We start from the raw sequence: 18,598 nt of genomic DNA, 5'->3' as shown, positions 1-18,598 counted from the left end.
TAGTTATCACTGTTATATCGTTACTCTATGGTTATCACTGTTCACACTGTTGTATCACTATACGAGGTCGCCTCTTGTCACGCTGCTATACCTGGGCTGACCACTGCTGACTCCGCCCATGGCTCCACCTACCTGCCCAGGTATAAAGGTAGTCGACTGGCTGGCATTCCTCCTTGTTGTATCCGATCACCCACGAGGGTGGGCTCTGTTATTTAGCCAATAAAAACCTATAGTTACTTTCTTAACTCGTCGCTTTTCATTGGATGAATTGATAGGTATATCACACATTTAAGCAGAGCTTCTTTCATTCACACAAGACTGAGCATGTACATATAGATTTGTTTTATTTCATCTAAATCCTATATTCAGTTGGATGAGTGCAGCTCCAACAACACTCAAGAAGCTCAACACCATCCAGGACAAAGCAGCCCACTTGATTGGCACCCCATCCACCACCTTAAACATTCACTCCCTCCACCACCGGCGCACCGTGGCTGCAGTGTGTACCATCTGCAAGATGCATTGCAGCAAATCGCCAAGGCTTCTTCGGCAGCACCTCCCAAACCTGCAACCTCTTCCACCTAGAACAAGGACAGCAGACGCATGGGAACACCACCATCTCCAAGTTACACACCATCCTGACTTGGAAATATATTGCTGTTCCTTCATCGTCGCTGGGTCAAAATCCTGGAACTCCCTCCCTAACAGCACTGTGGGAGTACCTTCACCACATGAACTGCAGCGGTTCAAGAAGGCGGCTCACCACCACCTTCTCAAGGGCAATTAGGGATGGGCAATAAATGTCGGCCTTGCCGGCGATGCCCCCATCCCCCATGAATAAATAAAAGAAAAGTTCCAGAATCCCTCTTCTATTGAACTATAGTACGTGTTGTTAGAGGAATCGAGTTGAACTTGTCAGTTATCAATAACTTTAGTTAATAAACTATTTTTTTAACGTAGCATGCTCTTTTCCCACTGGGCTAATGAGATCATACTAACTCCCTTGCTTTGCTATCTTATCCATTGTTTCGCTCATGCTACATACAATTGGCATTCTACCAAGTGAAATCTCTCATTATAAGCCTGTCTATGGTTGGGTTTCACTCGGTACTATAGAAACTCCTAATTAAAAAGGATGATGTATGTCAAGGTGTTTCCTTTCTGCAGCGCTAGCTGTTTTCCCGGAAATTTACCAACAATGATTATAGAATCTTGAAGCTTGCGAACACAGTATGCAATGGCGTGTCTTTAACTAAGCTTTCTGAAGCGATTAAACTGACGTGATTAAGCTTTTTGGTTCTACAGTTCAGTGCCCACTGCTGTAAAATGTGACTTATACTTCCTTACCTCACAAGCAAAGACCAAAGGTTAATATTACCACAGCATAAAGAGAAATCAGCATTAGTGACATCAGAAAACTACTAGGCACTTGGTCAGAGTATTAAACAAGGCTTTAATCGACTGTTTCACAACATGGAAGTCTAGTTATCCTTCACTAGTTCCTGTTTACAAAATGTCCCTGAGCAAGCTGGGCCTGTGCCCGAGTATTTATACTCTCCCTGGACAGCGCCACCAGCAGGCCACCCATATTATTTCATAAGTCCTTTCTATATGAATGGCACGATTTATGTCAATTAGTATAATATTCGGAGACTAACTGGACAGTCTGATTAACCCTTTCCTTACAGTGCCAATTTCATATAATAAGCATGCGTGTCAGTTTCATATATTACACATAGAATCGTAGAATAGTACCGCACAGAAGGAGGCTATTCGGCCCATCGAGTCTGCGCCAGCTCTTTCGAAGAGCAATCCAGTTAGTCCCACTCCCCCGCTCTTTCCCCATATCCCTGCAATTTTTTCGCCTTCAAGCATTTATCCAATTCCCTTTTGAAGGCTGCTATTGAATCTGTATCCACCACCCTATCAGGCAGCGCATTCCAAATCCTAACCACTCGCTGCATAAAAAAGTTTTTCCTCATGTCGCCTCTGGTTCTTTTGCCAATCACCTTAAACCTGTGCCCTCTGGTTCTCGACCCTTCAGCCACTGGAAACAGTTTCTCTTTATTTACTCTATCTAAACCCTTCATGGTTTTAAACACCTCTATCAAATCGACTCCTCAGCCTTCTCTGCTCCAAGGAAAACAACCCCGGCTTCTCTAGATTAAACAATCATACTTTTATAAGTGGGGCTGTCACAGTACAGCAATCAAAGCTTATCCTTTTAATGTTATTGGTGGGTGACTTAGGAAAATGTAGGGGCCTTAAAGCGAATCTTTGGACGGGGCCCTCCTATAAGGCTAACGCCTCCCTTGGGTGTTACAGCTTCTTCTGGGAAAAGGAGGTTTCAGCAGCTCACTGGATCCCACTGAGAGAAAGACTTGCATTTCTATCGCGCTTTCACAACATCCCAAAGTGTTTTACTGCCAATTAAGTACTTTTTACTGTTGTAATGTAGGAAACTTAGCAGCCAATTTGCGCACAGCTAGATCTCACAACCAGCAATGTAATTTAAGGGCCAGAAATTCGGGTCTCCACGGGTGAGTACGCGCTGGGTACTCACACGTAGGCCCAATGGAAGTGCCGGTTTCGTGCATGCACTGCGCATGTGCGGGAAACCGGAACTTCCATTCCCTTAAAGGAAGGGGTTCACAGGTGGAACGCGTGCGCCGGAGAGGCAGCGCGTACGCTGTAACTTCCATTTTTTCTACAGGTTTCTCCGGGAGGGTAAGTCTCCAGGAGCTACGCTTTTAAAAAGCAGTCGCAAGGCCTGCTTTTAACAAGGTAAGTGGTGAATTAAGTAAAATTAAAACATTTTTCCACAGGTTTATTATTTTTAAATACTTTAAAGAAAGGTAAGTTTATTTTTAGCCCCGTTAGAAACTGTAATTAATTTTTTCAAAAATTTAAATTATTGTTTAAAATAGTTATTTTATGTAATTTATAGTTATTTTAAAAAGGTGATTAAAAAAAATTATTTGAAGTTTTAGTGATGTTTTGGGGCTGAATTGTATTCATAGATTTGACAGCTCTTCCTGTCAAATCTATGAATACAGATTCCCTGCTACCATTGGCTCTCCATGGCCCACGTGATCCCAGGGGACGCTTCAAGCTAACTGCGCCCCCTGGGATACGCAAGCACTGCGCACCAGCAGTTGGAGCAGGCCCAGGATCGGAATCCCACGCAGGCCCACAGCTCAACGGCCGGCGCGCTAGGTAAGTGCAGGTCCGAGGCTTGCACCCGCGGGAAGCCTCTGACCCGAATTTCTGGGCCAATAACCAGATAATCTGTTGTTTAGTGATGTTGGTTCAGCTGATTAATGTTGGCCAGGACACCCCCTGTTCCCAGGGGAGAACTCCCCTTGCTCTTCTTTGAATAATGCCATGGGATCTTTTACATCCACCCAAGAGGGCAGAATGTTTAACGTCTCAATACCACACTGGGAGCATCAGCCTAAATTATGTGGTCAAGTCGCTGGAGTGGGACTTGAACACACAATCATCTGACTCAAAGCAGAGAGTGCTACCCACAGGAGTACACAGGCCTTATCAGACCTCAGGTATCTCACCCAAGTGGCCATTCATCATGTGCATCCCGGCCAGCAGGGAATATATTGGACTTTGAAGATCCAATCTTCTCCTTACCCAAAGTTCATGCGTGTGTAGTGTCCACTGGGAAGTCCCTGGATAATGATCAGCAGCTCTGATCCTAGCTGAGGCACTGCATCAAATGTTGTCTTTTCCCTTTTGGTCCCATGGGGTTTCAGCACTACAAATTGAAACTGCAGGCAGCAATCAAGGACAGCACCGCACACTGTGCAGACAGGAGATGTGATCGGAGAGCAAATGGCTCCATATAGCTCTACAGTGCTTTGCAAACAATGTACCGGGCTTAGAATCACGCTCTCAAGAAGCAAACGCTCTGACAGTACCGGAAATCTGAAACAAAGCTAAAAGGCAAACAAGCATGAGAAAAGCTGTAAACAAAAACAGGTTGGTCAGCATCTGAAAGAGGATGAGTGCAGCTCCAACAACACTCAAGAAGCTCGACACCATCCAGGACAAAGCAGCCCGCTTTATTTGCACCCCATCCACCACCTTAAACATTCACTCCCTCCACTACCGGCGCACCGTGGCTGCAGTGTATACCATCTACAAGATGCACTGCAGCAACTCGCCAAGGCTTCTTTGGCAGCATCTCCCCAAACCGCGATTTCTACCACCTAGAAGGACAAGGGCAGCAGGCGCATGGGAACACCACCACCTCTAAGTTCACCTCCAAATCCCACACCATCCTGACTTAGAAGTATATCGGCCGTTCCTTCATCGTCGTTGGGTCAAAATCCTGGAACTCCCTCCCTAACAGCACTGTGGGAGTACCTTCACCACACGGACTGCAGCGGTTCAAGAAGGCAGCTCACCACCATCTTCTCAAGGGCAATTAGGGATGGGCAATAAATGCCGGCCTTGCCAGCGATGCCCACATCCTATAAAAACAAATTTAAAAAAAAGAAAAAGAAAGCACTTGCATCGACACAGCACTTTTCACCACCTCAGGACATCCCAAAGCACTTTACAGCCAATGAAGTATTGTTTGAAGTGTAGTCGCTGTGGTAATGTAGGAAAAGCAGCAGCCAATTTATGCACAGCAAGCTCCCACAAAAAGCAATGAGATAGATGACCTGTTATTTTTGGTGGTGTTTGAGGAATAAATATTGGCCAGGACTCTGGAAGAACTCCCCTGCTCTTCTTCCAATAGTACTGTGGGATCTTATACGCCCACCTGAGAAGGCAGACGGGGCCTCGGTTTAATGTCTCATCCGAAAGACAGGTTTTAGGAGGAGAGCCATTGTCAGAACTGGCACAGTCAGACTGGAGAACCGGGCAGTATGATATGAGTAACATATTTTCTTGCTCCTTTCCTTTGTCTGCCACAAGAGGTGTGAAGAATTACATAAAGGTGTGCTAACATGTTTGTCATTAACATCACACAGCGAAATGTCAACCTTAAAGAGGGACACGTGAGAACAACAGGTGTAAACTAGCAGAAGAAGAGAGAACCTGAATTTATGTAGTGCCCCTCGATGTCCCAAAGCCCTGTACAGACAATGAAGTACTTTTTTGAAATGCAGTCACTGTTGTCGTGAACGGTAAAACAAGTCAGAGGAGGTCATGATCAAAGTGCACAGGGCTCTGGTCAGACCGCACCTTGAGCAATGTGTCCCGCTCTGGCCACTGAGGAACGAGGGAGACATTCAAAACACTGCAGGCAGTGCAGAGAAGAGCCATGCGGGTGATCCCAGGTATCATGGTTCTGAGGAAAGCGGCCTTAGGGCGGATAACTCTTTTGTCGGCCATCACGGAAAAGATGGGCCGAATGGCCTCCTTCTGTGCTGTAACTTTCTATAATTCTATGACTCTATGAAAGGTGAGAGAGACTTGGGGCTGTATCTTACATAGAATCACTTAGAAGTTACAGCACAGAAACAGGCCATTCGGTCCTACTGATCTATGCTGGTATTTGTGCTCCACACGAGCCTCCTCCCACCCTACTCCATCTAACTCTATCAGCATATCCTTGTATTCCTTTCTCCCTCATGTACTTATCTAGCCTCTCCCTGTTGCTGTTGATTCATTAACCTGTAATCCCGAACTATTTTCCTGGGCCATTATATAAGCAGGGCAAACTCCTGGCAGGACCCCAGACACCAAGATGGAGCTTACTGCTGGAAGGGTTACAGTTCTTTTTATTCATTCAGGGGATGTGGGTGTCGCTGGCAAGGCCAGCATTTATTGCCCATCTCTAATTGCCCTCGAGAAGGTGGTGGTGAGCCGCCTTCTTGAACCGCCGCAGTCCGTGTGGTGAAGGTGCTCCCACAGTGCTGTTAGGGAGGGAGTTCCAGGATTTTGACCCAGCGACGATGAAGGAACGGCCGATATATTTCCAAGTCAGGATGGTGTGTGACTTGGAGGGGAACTTGGAGGTGGTGGTGTTCCCATGCGCCTGCTGCTCTTGTCCTTCTAGGTGTTAGAGGTCGTGGGTTAGAGGTCGCTGGGTTTGGAAGGTGCTGTCGAAGAAGCCTTGGCGAGTTGCTGCAGTGCATCTCAGTGCAGTTGGAAAACCTGGGCCAAAGTCCTTCAAAGACTGCAATACAGATGTGAATGGGAAAGGCCCCTCAATGCAATCTGGCTTAACCCACCCAGTAGGGGCATATTGCCCTCAACACAGCAACCAACTGTTCCTTAAAGTTTTGCCTCCACTCCCATATTTGGATGTCAATGCCAAACGTTGAATACTCTTTGAAGTAAATGTTTGTCTTCACCACCTGGGATGTAATCTGGTGGAGCAGATTGCTCACCCTTCATACAACATACCCAATTTTCATCCCATTGAAATTAGCAGAAGGAAAATGGAGGTTCTTTAAAGCGTGGGCAATCCCACCTGTCAGATTACCAGGCTGTGAAGATGAAAATCTACATCTTTATGTGAAGGAGAACTTCCTGATGTCAGTCCTCTTTCACCTTTCACCTTTAGCCTTTGTGCTACTGTCACGGTTCAACTTGAATTAGAGAGCAGAAAAAAAAGACATGTCTACAATATGTTAAAAGTTTTGCATTATCTGCATGTGTAATGGTATTTCCATCTCACTCCCGTGCAGTACTGAGAGAGTGCTGTGCTGTCGGAGGTGCCGGAGTATGTCCTCCGAATCCTAAGTCCATTATGACCGTTGTCCTTTATTGCCGCTGTCACCCTGTTCTCCCCACCACTGCCCACTCCTTTTCGCGCCCCCCAACCATCACCACTCAATTCTCTCACCCTGTTCCTTCCATGATCCTATATGATGTCAGGGGTGATGTCAGGAAGCACTTATTCACACAAAGGGTAGTGCAAACATCTGGAACTCTCTCCCCAAAAAGTTGCTGAGGCTGGGGGTCAATTGAAAATTTGAAAACTGTGATTGATATATTTTATTAGGCAAAGATATTAAGGGTTATAGAACCAAGGTGGGTAGATGGAGTTGAGGTATAGATCAGCCATGATCTCATTGAATCGAGGGGCTGAATGGTCTACTCCTGTTCTTATGTTCCTATGATCTAATTGAATGGCGGAGCAGGCTCGAGGGGCTGAATGGCCTACTCCTCTTCCTGTGTTCCTATGTTCTCTCATATCCGGCGCCACCGCTGCTTACTTCCTTCATTGCCGCTGCCCTCACCTCCCACTCGTGGCCCCCACCACCTCCTCTGGACCATCCAGCGCCATTACTGCCACTGCCCCCTAATCTGAGACCTTGTGCCTTCAACCACTCCTGTCTTGCCTCCTTCCCAAAAACCATTAAAAAAACCCACTGGCCTTTTGGATTACTTTTTGTACCCACGCATCAGCTTTTAGTGATTTGGAATATAAGCCAAGTTTATGCAAACTGACAGCAACACACTGGCCTAGAAATTCAGCTGTTTGCGCCAGACGTTAGCGCCAGATTTCCGGCGCTATCCACTTAGCGCCCGGGCACCGCCGGATCTGCGCCTACGCCGAAATTCAGCTGGGCTTTAGCGCTGGCGCAAAGTGTTAGCGCCCGCTCAGCTGCGCGCGCATCTTATGACGTCATTCCGTCGTGCAACGCCGTTTGTGCGCCCCAAACCGGAAATTCAGTGGCGCCCGGCCGATGTTGGCGTGGCGCTACTAAGAACTGTGAAATGGAACTCAACAGAGGCCCTGTGGGATTCGGGGAGCGCTAATTAAAGGGCACATCCACTCACCCATAAAAGCTAGCCATTTCGCTGCAATGACTTGACTGGTTTGGATTTCTGCACAGAGAGCAAGGCACAGAGATTACTGATTTCGGACACCATAGGAGAGGTCTTTTTGGCTTCTAGCCAGTGCTTTGACATTTGCATCCTTGTGATTTTGCTGGTTGGAACTTTGTAATGGGGGCTGCATGGGGGGCCAACCCTCAGTTGCGACATTTTGTGCGAAGGGCTGGCATACGCTTTGAGACAGGCCCAGGCATGGCTAGACGCAGAGGGGCCATTAGGCGTCGCCAACGTAGGCCTTACCCAGTCAGGCAATACCGGGAGCAGGTCTCATATCTCACCATGACTGCGGCGCATTGTGTTAAGAGGCTGCGCTTCAGAAGGGAGGTGGTTGAAGAGATCTGCCAGCGGCTTCATGCAGATTTGCAGCCACAGCTCATGTCCAGGGCGTCTCTCTCGGTGGAAGTGAAGGTCACGGTGGCTCTCAGCTTTTATGCAAGCGGCTCCTTCCAAGCCGCTGCTGGGGACATCGCGACCATCTCCCAGTTCGCCGCGCATCGCTGCATCCGACAGGTCACCGAAGCACTTTTCGCGAGGAGCCACCAATTCATCTCCTTCCCCATGACCCAACACAAGCAGGAGCAGCGTGCATTCGGATTTGCCAGAATCGCGGCCTTCCCCATGGTGCAGGGCGCCATTGACTGCACGCATGTGGCTATGCGGCCACCTATCCGCAATGCCGAGCAAGACCGCAACCGGAAGGGCTACCATTCCCTAAATGTGCAGCTGGTGTGTGACCACAGGCAGCGCATCCTAGCTGTCAATGCCCGCTTCCCAGGAAGCATCCACAATGCCTTTATCCTGCGACAGACTACTGTGGCTGACATGTTCCAGGCACAGCCTCAACCAAGGGGATGGCTTCTCGGGGACAAGGGCACCCTTTGTGCACATGGCTCATGACCCCGCTCCGCGCGCCCAGGACCCCAGCGGAGCTGGCATACAACGAAAGCCATCAAGCCACAAGGAACCTAATAGAGCAAACGATAGGCGTCCTCAAGCAACGGTTCCGTTGCCTGGATCGTTCGGGCGGGTCTCTTCAGTATTCGCCGGATAGAGTCTCCCAGTTCGTCGTGGTCTGCTGCATGCTCCACAACCTGGCTATCCGCAGGACTCAGGCACTGCCACCTGACATTGGGCCACCACCTCAGGAGGACGAGCAGGAGGACCCTGAGGAGGAGCAGCACCAGGCCAGGAGGGAGCGACAAGGTCCAAGGGCCGTCCGCCGGGGGCTTATTGCTCGACACTTCTAGGCCCCCTGTCAGGGAATGGCCTGGCCCACTGAACGCAGCCGCTTCGCAAGCCCTCAGCCGGTTAACCCAACAACCACTTGAAACATGACACCTGCACATGGTGAATAAATAAACATCTTTATTTGAAAACCTCAGGGCCCTTCCCACATGGAAGAGCAAAACAGAGAAGACCCCCAAAAAACAGTAACAAACTTCTGTCACTCCCAAAACCTGGGGAGGACTAACATAACATCAGCATCCAAATGGCCTCGTCACTGGCCTAACAAAAACAAGCCCCCACAACAACACAAAGACCCCCATAAAACAAAAACACATAATGCCCCCCAGAACAGAAGCCCCCGCATCACCCAAACCCTCGCTCACCACACTCTATTCGGTGTGGCGAGAGGGCGAGTCCGTCGACAGCCGTCTTTTGCCCCGGCCCGTCCTGCTGCTGCGCCTCAAGCTGGGCCGTGAGGCTGTGCCGAGGCTGGGGGAAGGATCCTCAGGGCGACAAGGCGTCTCGCCAGATGCCCTTGGGGGTCGGCCTACACGAGGGCGGGCCCGGGAGGGGCCGGCTGGTGGCTGCTGCAGCTGTGGGTGGCCCTCTTCAGTGGCTGCAGGAGCTCCTTGCACCGTGGCTGGGGGAGTGGCAGGCTCGCCTGCACCAATGGGTACAAGGTGGGTGATGCCAGGCGCGCGCTGCTCGCCAGACACACGTGCACTCGGGCGGCCTGGCCGGGGAGCAAGCGCGCCAAACTGTGGGTGGCCAGACCGGTGTGCGGCAGCAGGGCGGCGCCTGGCCTGGCGACGCCTCCCCGTCAGTGCGAGGGTCGCAGAAGTCAGTGCCCCAACTGCGCCGGCATGTCCCCGCATCTGCAGTCCCATTGTCTGGACAGCACCTCTCAGCTGGCGACTGGCGTGCTGCGCTGCCTCGAGTTGCTCGACCCCCCTCTCATGCACTGCCACAAGGAGCTCCACCCCCCTGGCTGCAGCGAAAACCTTGAGGCCCCTGGCCTGGGCTTGGCCGAAAGCCACCACACTTTGAGAGAGGCTTTCGATGGCCTGAGGCATCTGTGCCAGCACCTCCATGATTTCCACGTGGCGGCGCTCCGACGCCGCCGACATCTCGTCCAGGAGGCGCACCTCCTGGGCGACGTCCGAGTCCGGACTGGAGGGCGCCTCCACCCTCTGGCCAGAAGGCTGGCGTGCCGCCGGAGCGCTGCCGCGTGTGGCCACGCCACTGACACCAGGTTCTGCCCTCCCCTCCACCGCCTCCCCCCTCTGGGCAGAAGGGTCGCGTGCCGCCGGAGCCTTGCCGCGGGCGTCCATGCCACTGGGACCAGGTTCGGGGCTCCCCTCCCCCGCCTCCCCCTGGCTCTCCGGCACGCCAGACGTATCCCCTTCATTGGCATGTCCTGGAGCGGAGGAGGGTTCCCCCGAGGTGGCGCCTTCCTGCTGCTCCTCCACGTCCTCCTCCCCCGAGGGCCTGGCTGTGTGGCCTTCAGGGAGCACCTCCTCCTCACCAGCTGAAAGCAGGAAGGCACAAGTGTAGCTTTAGAGTGAGGACAGGCCGACAGCGAGGGAGGCCGCACTGGTGCATTATGCGCATTTATCGGCCACTGGGGAAGGATGTAGATCTGATGCGCGAGGGCAAGGATAGAGGTGCAGCCGGTCCTGTCCTTACCAGTGGGCTCCAGTATAGGGTCAGCGTCGCCGATCGCCACAGGCCCAATCACCGGGTGCCGCAGCAGTCGGGCCACCCTCTCTTCCAGAGGCGTCAGCTCCTGGAACTCGCGAGGGCCTCCACCAGTGACACGGAGGCTCCTGGCGTTCCTCACCAGCTTGGCCTGCAAGAGAAAGGAGGGCGTCTAAGTACAGTGTGGTGCCCTGTAGCTCTGTGTGAGGCCTCCCATGGTGGAATAGCTTGCACAGTGTGGTGCCCTGTAGCTCTGTGTGAGGCCTCCCATGGTGGAATAGCTTGCACAGTGTGGTAAGTGCAGAAAGAGCTCTTGATTAACATGCAAGTGCCATTGCAGCGGCAGCAGGGCTGGCCATTAGACCTTGGATGTCCCTTTGGCCCTAATGGGAGGTGCACATGCAAGGATGAGGGGGACATTGGAAAGGGTACTCACCTTGACCAGCCGACATAGGTCGTTGTATTTCTTGCGGCACTGGTCCGCACTCCTGGGAACATCTGAGCTGGAGGAGACCCTCCGGGCAATTTTGGTCCAGGCCTCCCTGAACTGGCTCCTGGGAGCCTTCCTGCCACTAGCCGGGCAAACGACCCGCCTTCTTTTGCGCACCCCATGAAGGAGCACACCCAGCGCATGCTCAGAGAAGCGTTCGGCTCTTTCACGGGCCCTCTCCATGTCCTCCAGGCGTTGATATGCCACACAACCACTCCTGAGGCCTAGTTGCAGGGCTACAGCATGCAGGGCGTGGCTGCAGTCAAAGTTGACCCTTCCCCCTTCAAGAGCTGGCCGGCGTCAGGGTGTCTGCTGACACTCACCACATGATCGCACCTGCGCTGCGCCCGGAATCGGCGTTATTAGGCTGCATCGCCGGATTAGCGCCTGAACACAGGGTTCCAACGCCTTGTGCAGCGCTCGGCCAAAAAGTTGGCCAAATCTACTGAATTTCGGCGAGCTCGCCTGCACTTTCCGGCGGGCGCTAAATTTGACGAGCGCCCGATTTTAGCGCCGCAATAGCGTCAGAACTGAATTTCTAGGCCAGTGTTAAGTGGCACAAAACCCTATTCTTATGAAACATCATGCTCCTGGACTCTTCATGAGGATTGTCACAGGAGGTTCACTAGTATGAATAAGGTTTCTACCTTATTTGATTAATCTGAAGGCGGCAGGGCATATTGAGAAAGTGGTTAACCAAGCATATGGGATCTTGGGCTTCATAAATAGAGGTACTGAGTACACAAGCAGAGAAGTTATGCTGAACCTTTATAAAGCGCTAGTTAGGCCACAACTGGAGTATTGGGTCCAGTTCTGGTCACCACACTTTAGCAAGGATGTGAAGGCCCTTGAGAGGGTGCAGAGGAGATTTACCAGAATGTTTCCAGGGATGGGGGATCTTAGCTACAAGGACAGGTTGGAGAAGCTGGATTTGTTTTCATTCGAGCAAAGGAGGTTGAGGGGTGATTTGATAGAGGTGTACAAGATTATGACGGGTTTGGACAGGCTAGACGGGGAAAGGCTGTTCCCACTAGTTGATGGTACAAGGACTAGGGGACACAGATTTAAGGTATTGGGCAAGAGATACAGGGGGGATGTGAGGAAAAACATTTTTATGCAGCGAGTGGTGAGGACCTGGAATTCGCTGCCGATGGAAGTGGTGGAAGCGGAGACACTCAATGTTTTCAAGGGGAGACTGGATAGGCACTTGAGGGAAATAAACTTGCAGGGCTACGGGGATAGATGAGGGACTCCCGAGACCTGAAGGAAGGAAGGCTCTAAAGGTGAGTAAAACTTATTTAAACACTTTACACACACCAAACACACTTACCTCTGCACTCATGCACCCATCACTCACCTGAACACCGGACATCTCGAACCCTCCAAGCCCTTCAGCCCGACGGCCCGCCTCGCTAACTTGGCATGGTTTGGAGCCATCGGGAATCCCACACTTCAAGAATGAAAATAGGGATTAGGCTAAAAACTGCCTGTTAACTACCTGTTAACAGGCAGTTAATTGGCACTAATCCCCTTCCCGCCTCGGGGAGGCGGGTCCCAGTGCGGGTCGGGTACCCGCCTCCTTTGAAACTGGCATGGAGGCGGGTTGGGGGCGGGATGGGTTCGTGCCCCACGATTTCGGGATTTTAATCCCCCACACGCCTCCAATCCCGCCTCCACGGCCCAATGAAAATCCTGCCCTATGACTCTATGACCTCTCAGAAACGCTGACTTACCAAGAATTCTGAGTGACATGTCAGTGAGAATTCTATGTTTTACAATTTGTGACATACATTAATTGTAATGGAAGGTTTTCTAGGGCATAATTGCTCTGTATTGTTATTATTGCCAGCTTTACCGTGTTCATTTGGTCTGACATGCATGGAAGCCCATTACCGAGTTTAAGTGTCTCCAAACTAAGCTACTGTACTTGTAAAGTGTTTGTTTACATGATATGGGGGTAGTTCTTGACTCTGTGCAATAATGCAACATGGGTGATCGTGAATCGGCAGCCTGTTTTACAATTCTCCTGTTTTTTGTTGGAAGTGATATGTAAAATGGGCTGCTGACTCGCTATCACCCATGTCACACTATTGCATAAATCATACAGCACAGGAGGAGGCCATTTGGCCCGTTGTGCCTGTGCCGGCTCTTTGGTAGAGCTCTCCAATTAATCCTGCACCCCCCCCCCGCTCTTTCCCCAGAGCTCTGCAAAATTTTCCCCTTCAAGTATTTATCCAAATCCCTTTTGACAGTTTCTATTGAATCTGCTTCCACCGCCCTTTCAGGCAATGCTTTCTGTCATGATCGACCCCATGGAGTATATGCTCTTTTCCCAGAGGAACACACCCAGGCCTAGAAATTCGGTATCGCCGCGCCAGGTCTTTAGTGCCCGAAATTTTGCGCTCGCCCGGATTCCCGTAGCGCCCGCCTGAAATTCAGTTGCGCCGCCCCAAGACGGAGGCGGGCGCTATTGCAGGGTTTGGCTGCCTCGTTTGGGGCGAAGAATGTCAGTTTCAGGCGTCCAGCTGCCGCTGCGGCACCCGATGCGGTGCGGCAGGCTGGGGTACTGCAGGCCTCCTCCTTCTCTTAAGGAGGAGCTGCCTGCAGCCGTGAGATCGCCGCTGGATTCCCCCGGCAAATGAGCCCGGCACCACGGAGAAGTGCCGGGCTCGCGGGAGTCACACACCAATGCCGCGGGGGGGTGGTGCAGGAGTCCGGGGAGGGAGGTGCGGCCAGGCGGCCGGCGGGAAAGCGTCCGGCCGCCCCTCCACCTTTATGCGCCGGCCTCTCCGAGCTGTAAGGCACCGTTTTGCAAACGCTGTTTGCGGCCGCGACGGGCGAGGCGGCCGCAACTGAATTTGTCCATCGGGACGGATTACCATTGGAACCGGGGCGCTGCGCACACTGATGACGTCATCGGTGCCGGCGCAGCACTACCGGCTAACGCCGATGTTAGGGACCAACTGAATTTCGGGCGCTAAAAAACTTCCGGCGCAAACCACTTTATAGCCAATAAGTGGGCGCAAACGCGACTGAATTTCTAGGCCCCTCTTCGTTAAATCCAAAGGAGATGTGTTTTAATAGAGTGCAGACGAGTATATGCAGAGGTACCGCTAGAGTTTACTAGCTGAAGCCACACATGTTACTAACATAGCCCAGGCCACCCTATCCCTTGAGGCACTGGCTTGCCGGACTATCTGGCGCAGAGTGGGAAGAATTCCAAGCACCAGCGACAGGTCTCCTCCTCCTCCAGGTTGCATTCATGAGATGGATTGGCAGGTCAGTCTGCAACACAGCACGGGATTATTGCAGACCCATCTGGTTCAGGCATCAGATCGCCAGGGCTTTCACAGAGGGTTAACTTGGTTTCCAACTTCCATTGCCAGGCATGGCACCCTGGAGCCATTCGCAATCTCAGAGACCCAATGAGGAGAATCACTGAATGATTTGTCAAAGAAGTCATGCACTTGCCTTCATGAAGAAAAAGACGTTTTGGGTAAGGAGATGAGCAATGCATCACACGCACGTGATCTGATAATCCCTCTGCATGCATCATTTATTTGTAAATACAAGACGTTTGTCTTTTCAGCATGAAGATGTCACCACTTTCATTTTTAGAGGGCAGCTGTAAAATTTCTCTTTAAAACAAAAAGCAGTAGATGCTTTGAAACTTGAAATCGAAAGCAAAAATGCTGGAAACCCTCAGCAGATCAGGCAGCATCTGTGAAAGGTCATCGACCTGAAACATTAACGGTATCTTCCTGTCTCCGCAGATGCTGTCTGACTTTGTTGATTGTTTGCAACATTTTCTATTTTAATGTAAAAATCCATTTCATTTTCCCACCAGGAAAAAAAAAATGATTTCTATTTGAACACCTGTAATTCATTCAATAGGTTTCTGTAATTCCTCTTGACACTAGCAAGATTAGAAATTCAATGAGTTTTGTTTTTGACCTGCTTGTTATCCTCTTCGATTTTACACATAAGCATGTTTTTTTTAAATAAACTAGACAGGACTTCCAGCATTCAGAAGCTTTACAAATCTATTTTGTTACAGGCATTTTTCATAGATGTTGTTACAAAATTAGACGGTGGCTGGCGAAATGGACTAAACTTTAACTTAGAATTAGTGATTTAATTCAAAGTAACTTTTTCCATTCAAGTCACCCACCCCTCAGTGGGCAACACTCTCGCCTCCGAGTCGGAAAGTCATGGGTTCAGATCCCACACTGGAGTACCAAATCTAGGCTGACACTCCCGGTGCTGTACTGAGGGAGTGCTGCACTGCCGGAGGTGCCGTCTTTCAGATGAGACGTTAAACCGAGGCCCTCTCAGGTGGACGTAAAAGATCCTGTGGCACGAGCTTGAAGAAGAGCAGGGGGAGTTTCTCCCCGCTGTCCTGGGCCAACATTTATCACTGAACTGATAAGAAACAGTTGCAGGGCTCTGGGGAAAGAGGAGGAGTGGGACTAATAGGATCGCTCTTTTAAAGAGCTGGCACAGGCACGATGGGCCGAGTGGCCTCCATCTTTGCTGTATGATTCTAAAATTCTATGAAAATGACTTCCTGTGGGAAAGAAGAAAGATAAAACTTGCATTTATATAGCACCTTTCACAACCTCAGGACGTCCCAAAGCACTTTACAGCCAATGAAGTACTTTTAGAGTGTAGTCACTGTTGTAAGGTGGGAAACACGGCAAACAATTTATGCACAGCAAGCTCCCACAAACATCAATGTGATAATGACCAGATAATCTGTTTTAGTGATGCTGATTGAGGGATAAATATTGGCCCCAGGACACGAGGGAGAACGTCCCTTGCTCTTACATAGAAACATAGAAGATAGGAGCAGGAGTAGGCCATTCTGCCCCTCGAGCCTGCTCCGCCATTCAATGAGATCATGGCTGATCATCCAAATCCAGTACCCTGTCCCTGCTTTCTCCCCATACTCCTTGATCCCTTTAGCCTTAAGAAATATATCCAACTCCTTCTTGAATATATTTAATGAATTGGCCTCCACTGCCTTGTGTGGTAGAGAATTCCACAGGTTCACCACTCTCTGGGTGAAGAAATTCCTCCTCATCTCAGTCCTAAATGGCTTACCCCTTATCCTTAGACTGTGACCCCTGGTTCTGGACTCCCCGACCATCAGGAACATCTTCGAAATAGTGGCCGTGGGATCTTTTACGTCCACCTGAGAGAGCAGACGGGGCCTTGATTTAACGTCTCGTCTGAAAGACGGCACCTCCGACAGTGCAGCACTCCCTCAGCACTGCACTGGGAATGTCAGCCTGGCTTATGTGTTCAAGTCCCGTATCTAGTCAAGTATTTATCCAATTGCCTTTTGAAAGTTATGATTGAATCTGCTTCCACTGCCCTTTCAGGCAGCGTGTTCCAGATCACAGCAACTCGCTGTGTAAAAAAAACTCCTCAATATCTCCCCCCCTTCTTTTGCCAATTATCTTAGATGTGTTACACATCAATCAACATTTATAAGTAGCTATTAATTATAAATAGGATTGCCTGAAAATGTAAGTTCGGATATCTTAGTGTGAGCAACGCCTGTGAGAGAAGCCTGTGTGTGTGTGTGCCTTAGTTTGATCTAAACTCTAACTTGCGTCCTTTGAAGCTCTGGTGCGGAATGGGTTAAAATCCTCCAAGGATTAAGAGCGTCAGGGTCTGAGGGTGGGATGTGGAGAGTGGAATTAGTTGGAAACCGTTCTTCCAGGGCACCAGACAGAAAGCTTTTTTTTTGGATGACGTGTTTGTCTGGACAATTATTTATAAAAAGCATCTCTAGTCCTTTCTTCTGACCCACTGCTCCCTCCTCCCTCCCTCCCTCCCCCGCTTTCCAACTCCCTCCCTCCCCCTCTGCTCGAAGCGCTGTCTTCACGGTTTCAGCAGCGCCAGCGCCGCCCAGTCGCTGCTGGGTTTCAGCACCATGAACAGCTCCGCCGACCTGTTGGAGTATGCCGGGGGATTCCTGGTGCTGAGGGGAGAGGACCTGAAGGTCGCCCTGCCCATCGTCCTGGGCGTCATCTGCCTGGTGGGCTTGGCGGGGAACACGATGGTGCTGGCGGTCCTGCTCTACGACTTCAGGCAAGGCAAGAGCTCGGTGGCCAACGGCTTGCTCCTGGTCCTGAGCGCCACCGATCTGCTGGTGCTGCTCTGCTGCGTCCCTCTCCGCGCCGTCACCTACTCCAAGCCCAGCTGGTCCTTCGGCTGGCTGCTCTGCAAGTCCTCCGATTACTTTCTGCAGGCGTGTTTGACGGCCAAGAGCTTCACCCTGGCGGCGGTCGGGCATGCCCGTTACAAGCATGTGGGCAACCCCAAGAAGTACATCCACTTCAAGTGCCAGCGGGTGATGGCATTGACCTGCTCCATCTGGTCGGTGGCCCTTCTCCTGCCCATCCCTCACTGGCTCTTCTCCACCACCAAGCCCAGTGGGTTGGCAACCTTCTGCGTCCTGGAGATACCCCCTCACGCCTGGAATTTCATGAAAGCCTTCGGCATTGCTTACCCGCTGGCCGCCTATGGGGTACCCATGGCCTTTGCCACAACCTGTTACATCAAAGCCCTCCTGAGGAACAAGCCCAGGAGGAACAGGACGCCGAACCGGAGGTACAAAGTTAGGAGGGTCACCATCATGTTGTGGGGTCTGACTGTGGCGTTTGCGGCCATGAGGCTCCCGGACTGGGTGGCCTGGATCTGGGCCAGGCACAGAGAGGTGGGCAGACCCATGCCCCCCATCGCTCTGCTGGTTCTGGCGCAAGCGGTCGTGTTCGCCAACTGCGCCCTCAACCCTTTGGTGCTCTTGTCGGTGTCCGAAGACTTCAAGGAGGGCCTGAGGAAGGTCTGGGCGCTGGCCACCTGCACAAAGGCGAGGAGGAGGAGGAGGAGTGCGGATGGGCAGCCGGGAGCCACCACCTCTGGCCAGAAGGGCACCGCGGCCATGGTCCAGGGCGCCGCGCCATCTCTCCGCGGTCTGCCCACCATCTCAGCCCGCGAGGACCTGGCCATTTTCCGGGACGCGGGCCACAACATCCCCCCTGATATCCAACACTTCTGGCAGGATAGGAAGCACGTAATGCCGGCAGAAAACAACGACCCAATCCCATGGGAGCGCCAAGAAAACTCTTAAAGGAAAAAAAACACTAAAGAAATGGGAATTCTGCAACGGGATGGACTGCAAACGTGGCTGTTTTTTTAAAATAATTTTCCCCTTCTCAAAGTAATGCATTCCAACCTTTTGGAAGAGTTGCCAAGCTCCAGAAAGTTATTTCTTTCATTTAACCATCCTGTACTAAGTACGGCCAAGCATCTACCAGCGTTCCGACAATTGTCTGTTGTAACTCTGATCGCTCGCAG

General features: G+C 51.1%; 1 protein-coding gene across 1 annotated transcript; it reads left to right on the top strand.

Annotated features, from left to right (window-relative positions):
- The first annotated feature begins 17,171 nt into the window (after window positions 1–17,171).
- On the top strand, window positions 17,172–18,371 carry LOC147123764 (G protein-coupled receptor 151-like). Its single transcript, XM_085967114.1, has one exon. It carries the CDS (start codon window positions 17,172–17,174, stop codon window positions 18,369–18,371), a length of 1,200 nt encoding a protein of 399 aa, XP_085823240.1.
- The last annotated feature ends 227 nt before the right edge of the window (window positions 18,372–18,598 follow it).

Source organism: Somniosus microcephalus, chromosome 2 (genome assembly GCF_052327205.1).
Source record: "Somniosus microcephalus isolate GS21.2 chromosome 2, FLI_Smic_1.0, whole genome shotgun sequence".
Classification (NCBI taxonomy): domain Eukaryota; kingdom Metazoa; phylum Chordata; class Chondrichthyes; order Squaliformes; family Somniosidae; genus Somniosus; species Somniosus microcephalus.
The sequence above is the reverse complement of the archived record's forward strand: the minus strand, read 5'-3'. Positions and strand labels throughout refer to the sequence as shown.